This window comes from Pyrus communis, chromosome 2, assembly GCF_041283825.1.
Source record: "Pyrus communis isolate YQ-2024b chromosome 2, ASM4128382v1, whole genome shotgun sequence".
In the NCBI taxonomy this organism is placed as follows: domain Eukaryota; kingdom Viridiplantae; phylum Streptophyta; class Magnoliopsida; order Rosales; family Rosaceae; genus Pyrus; species Pyrus communis.
This window is the reverse complement of record NC_142566.1, coordinates 27,917,583-27,922,900: the sequence shown is the minus strand read 5'-3', so window position 1 is coordinate 27,922,900 and position 5,318 is coordinate 27,917,583. Positions and strand designations below refer to the sequence as shown.

The following is a 5,318-nucleotide window of genomic DNA, read 5'->3' as shown; positions in this document are numbered from 1 at the left end:
CAATTTTAACACTTTTGAGCAGATAAAATTGCATCAATTTTAATTTTGTATCTCACTTATACACCAATTAAACATGATTGAATATTAGAATTCTTTGGAATTATCTTAAAACATATTCATCATCAGTTTAATCGTTCTGTTCAATTTTGAACTGATAATTTGAATCATGATACAAACACTTTTGAGTTGAAATTGGTCATGATCCAAAATTCGACTGTCATATCATGTATTGACAGTAGTTTGATTCTTCGAAATCTGAGGGCACAGCTTGTGCTCCTGGAGAAGAATTTGCAAAACATGTACACATATATATATATATATATATAATTCTAAACGTGATGTCTGTTATATAATAGTTGATAACTATATTGGCTTTATGTGCGGAAGTCTTATGTCAGGATCGTGCAATTAATCATTGTTTGCTCGTGCTTGAAAGGATTCTAAACACGACAGTGTGTGCTCTGATACCACATGTTGGAGTTTTAAACACTGCATGCATAGAATCACATATACACGATGACATGCATACGTAAGTACAATGAATGACTTACCTGGAGAAGTGCTCGACATCAGTACAAGGGATATCGGAAGTCTTCTACACTTAGCAGCTATATCCAGCTAAAATAGGATTTGCTTAGGAAAAAGGATGGCGCTGTGAGTGCAGGGACATCCCAATATATGGCCAACCGATCCTAAGTATTAGGCCTATCAACTAATACCCGGATTGCTACATCGATTAGGGTTATAGTCCTATTCCATTATGAACTCTTGTCAAAACATGATAAGGTTATCTGATTAACTTGCATGTTTGTTAGGACTCTCAATCCCAGCCAATTAAGTCCGAAATCTCCTCAACTTGATAACTTAAACTAAGGTACAAGATTGATGAGAACTAGAAGTCATTCTCCTTGACACTCACATCTTACAGGTGCAAGTTCTGTCTCATAGTCAGGCCAATTTGCATGAAATGAGGGATATTGATCGTGGCTCATGGGGTGTGTTTCAATCATGCATGTCATTTAGGGCAAAGTCGCTTGTCACCTTGCCAAACAAGAGATTCCTCTCATCTACGCACGAGAATGACTTGCAAAAAACAGATTTACTATAAACGTAATTTTATTCTATTCTATTCCAATAAAACGTCACTTGCAAATTATTCACATGACATTATATCGAATCAAAACCTCATGTGGCAATGAATCCATTTCACGTATATTGTCCTCCCTCTACACAGGCACACGAGAAAATTTTGGATAAGGGTGCTTGACTACATCATCTATAAGGTATTTTCTTTCGAAAGTATGGGATCCTTGTACATCAAGTTTTAATTACTAGTTTTTATTTTATTCTGGGGTTGGTCCGTGAGGAATGGGGACAACTACAAAAGTGATCATCCTCTGAACCGACGACCGTGCTTACCAGGTGTGAGAGTTGCCCTAGCTTAGGCAGCCCTACAAAATATCGTCTCAAAGCGATGGTAATCTGTAGGCTCTGCGCAATTTCAGAACTCCGCAACTTGAAGAACAAGAGCTTTGTCATTGTTTCAAAGTAAAAACTACAAGTTCTCCCAGGCAAGAACAAAACTCCCGTCTAAATTACACATCACTACGTCAAATCTACTAATTAGCAAATTACTACTTGCTAACTAGATAGCTTGCGGGAAATTGGAACTCAGTACAAATATAAGCTACATGTTTGATAAACTTTAATCTTTTGAGACTAAGCTAGAAAGATTATTTATTTCTCGTCAAGAACCTGAGGATACAAATCAAAATTTGGCAGCTGATGCAGGCAGCCATTCCCCAGTCATCGGACCACTACTTCGCCTGAAGGAAGACTTTATGTAGCCACTTGCCTCTCATTTCCCTCGGAGTTTACAGTACGCATATAAACAGGACCCAAAAAAACCAAGAGATTGACCAGCAACATTTAACTTGAAGTAAAGCAGGGCAGTAGTTCACATGAAACGTAAGCAAAATATTGACTGTCAGTAGTGACTAAATAAGCATTGCTGGAATAACAGGCAGATGGGAGTTTACGCTTACCAAATCAAATGGAAGCCCGCCGAACAGTAACCAGCCAAGTCCGATAGTAAAAAGATCCTAAAATAGCACGGATAGGATCAGCTGTGATTGTTGAAGACAATGGCATGCAGAAAAGAATATACCAACTAATGCAGGGCGTGGCTGTCCCAGCCTCTATCATTTGGGTCATCGACTCTAATGCGTTATTTCTAAAGATCAAGTACAAGTGGAGTCTTACTTGAACATATATATGATGTGGAATAACATGTTGGAATACTATGACAATCATATGGAAGCCAACTGGCTTGACAGTCTAAAATCAACAACAATGAGCCAACTTCAAGAAAACCTAATTATATGATCATAATAAGATGACTAACACCGGAAATGTTTGTATGGTCAGCATAACACAAGGTCCGGAATGAGCATCATATACCTTCAAATTACCACAAATTGTCTGTGTGAGAGCAGAATTCAGAGTGGTATTCCAAAAAACGCAATAATTTAGGGAAAAAGCCATAACACAGGAAAGAAGCATCACAGCCTGCAAAATATTCAAATTTAGCAAGTTTCAAAAAATTCTTTGATGGAGAGAGAGAGAGAGAGAGAGAGAGAGAGAGACTTCTCATGAAAGTGAAGCACCTGAAACCCAGGGGAGAATAGATGCGGGAAGTTTATCATCCCTTCTAGGTCACCGTTAATTGATGTCCAAAACAGCAAGATTGGTCCACATATTATTCCTATGATACAGAAAATAGATTTCGGTACATTTTCACGCAAAATGAACCTGAAGGCAATACATAAAACTTTGTTTTTAAGTCTTTTTCTCACCATTGCACCACATTAGGCCAAAGGTACTAAGACCACTGGATTTACCTGCAAAATTGAAGCATATTTTTTATTAATAACGATACCTAGTACTCGAGTGTCACATGAATAAATGAGGCATAAGACAACAGAAGAACAATGATACTACCAATATGAGCTATAGAAGCAAGATATATCGCCGTGCATATGTTTGCAACAAAGACAACACCATAGCTATAGGCGTCAAATGACAAATCCCGAGCTCCGGCAACAATTGCACCAAGTATAATTATCCCCACACTGATGAAGTCCTTGGATGCATTCCATTAAGAAAGGTGTCAAAAACATAAAGACTTAATTGCAAAACAATACCTTCCAATAACCCATCATTTTATTCCTTCCAATAAAACTAATGCCACAATTATGGAAAAGTAAATGTATTGTGTACCTGCCCATAACAGGATATGAATGTTTCTGCCGTGTCAAAATATGCTCAACAATCATTGTAAAAGCTACTGTAGTCCGTCTGAGGGTGGTGTACATAGGAACATTTATACCACGAACTGATTCCATTGTAATCAACTTTCACCATAAGGATTACGGATATGCATCGTTAGAATGGATATCAAAATGTCTAGCCAAAGGATGAGCAAGATTCCCCACTAGTCATATACCTACCATGTAAAGCAAATAGGACATTGCAAGAGGAAGAGTGCGAATCAACGTCTTAAATGGTACGAGAACTGCTGGATTGTTCGGAGTACTCTCTGGTTCAGTTGTGAAAGAAACGATCTTCCTGCATTTCATTGCATACAGAAATGTACACGACGATACCATCTAAAAAGACATTCAGAAGCCACTCTAAGAAAAATATCATTCAATTAGCCTACAAGTTGTCAGCCAAGACGTTGGTACAGTAAGAGTATTTAAATTTCTATTAACATGCATCTGACCATGCAGATTTGAGTCAAGAAACCAAAGAGAACAAAAAGGATGATGATGATGAAAGATTATGAATTCATGCTCTTTTCAAGGAAATAAATTAACACAGTTCTCCACAAGCACTCTCGATTATCATCAAAAAATGAACTAGAATGCCAAGATTAGCATCAGTCGGGGACACAGTAAGACGTCATTGCTTATTATTTTCTTTTTTGATAAAGGAAAATTATCCTCAAGGAAGACATGATGATATTATGCATTTATACATACACAAATCTGAACTATCCCAATGCTGTATAGAACCAATCTAATGTACAATTTTCGGTGAACGAGTCACGGAAAAATAATTCAAAACATCTGAATTCCTTCATTATGTGAGGACTGGGAATCACAGCGCATGGCTAAAGAGTCAATCTTTGCTTAAACTTAAATCGGTAACTGAAAACAAAGAAGATATGCTAATTAAGTACTAAGCGATGGTCATAAAGTATTGCGAAAGCAAGATATACTTTATAGTTTGTAAGTCGAGGACTACAATAATACTCCATAAAGAAGACTTAGGCGATATGATACCTGGAAAAGTGTGATGACATTTGCAGACGGGAAATTGTAAGAAGAAAGGGCTGCTTTGTTGAACATTATCAAGAGAACTGCAGAATGAAGGGCAAAGCATGATCATACATGTTACAAGGGAACATAGCTTCCTCATGAAAAATTATTGACCAATGTATTGAAAGGTAGATAACAGAAACTAGACACATACACAATGAACCATTTCTTTGACCCAAAAAACAAAATAAAAATACTGTTTAGTTTTAATAGAAAATTTTTATTGGCTCTCCAAAATTCTCATCGATTGAGTGCACAATAAAATTTTTGGATTGTCAGTCAAAATCAGGACATCATATACCCTCTGGCCAATGCACCACGTCGGCAGCTCCAATTGTTACGTTAAAAAGGCGACCACAAATCAAGAAGACTCTGCTTTGCGAGTCTTACTTTACTTTACAAAGAAATTGCGAGTTTTACTTTACTGTACAAAGAAGTTATTTCCATGACTCCATGACAAAAGGAGAATCAGAAGAAAAAAAAATACGATCTTTTTTTTTATAAATTCCAAAATCCTTTTCTTTTCCTGCGTTTAGTGATCAACCAAACAGAGCATAGGCAAATTCATAGCTTCAAAGGATCATATTACACGAAATTACGAAAGCAAGAAAGCCGATACAGGCAATAGGAAAAAGAAAAGGAATTACCGGCGGAAGCCATGTAAGAAACGGCAGCAAAAGCTCCTTTCTTGGTCATCGCCGGGGAATTCTTGGTCCGCGGAGAGTTGGAGGAGGAGACTGGCAACTTCATCTGGGTTCTTTCCGTCTCCATCGTCAAACATGCCCTTTCTTCCCCTCTCTCTCTCTCCCTCCCTCCTTCTGAGTCGCAGAGACTGACGCTCTGGAAAGTCGAAGCTTTTGGGCAACTTTTAAGAAGGGGGAGTGGGAAAGTGGCAGTGGGAGTCAGGGCAGGCGGGACGGAATATTTTGGGAAGTA

At 37.9% G+C, this 5,318-nt stretch overlaps 1 protein-coding gene across 1 annotated transcript; it reads right to left on the bottom strand.

Moving 5' to 3' along the window:
• Positions 1 to 1,516: 1,516 nt before the first annotated feature.
• LOC137748465 (UDP-N-acetylglucosamine transporter UGNT1) lies at positions 1,517 to 5,318 on the bottom strand. The gene is made up of 10 exons (XM_068488618.2): positions 5,030 to 5,318; positions 4,347 to 4,423; positions 3,510 to 3,668; positions 3,280 to 3,413; positions 3,001 to 3,131; positions 2,856 to 2,900; positions 2,667 to 2,764; positions 2,461 to 2,568; positions 2,046 to 2,102; positions 1,517 to 1,933 (listed from the first exon to the last, which is right to left on the bottom strand). The coding sequence occupies exons 1-10, from the start codon at positions 5,151 to 5,153 to the stop codon at positions 1,859 to 1,861; spliced, it is 1,008 nt and encodes a 335-aa protein (XP_068344719.1). The 5' UTR covers positions 5,154 to 5,318; the 3' UTR covers positions 1,517 to 1,858.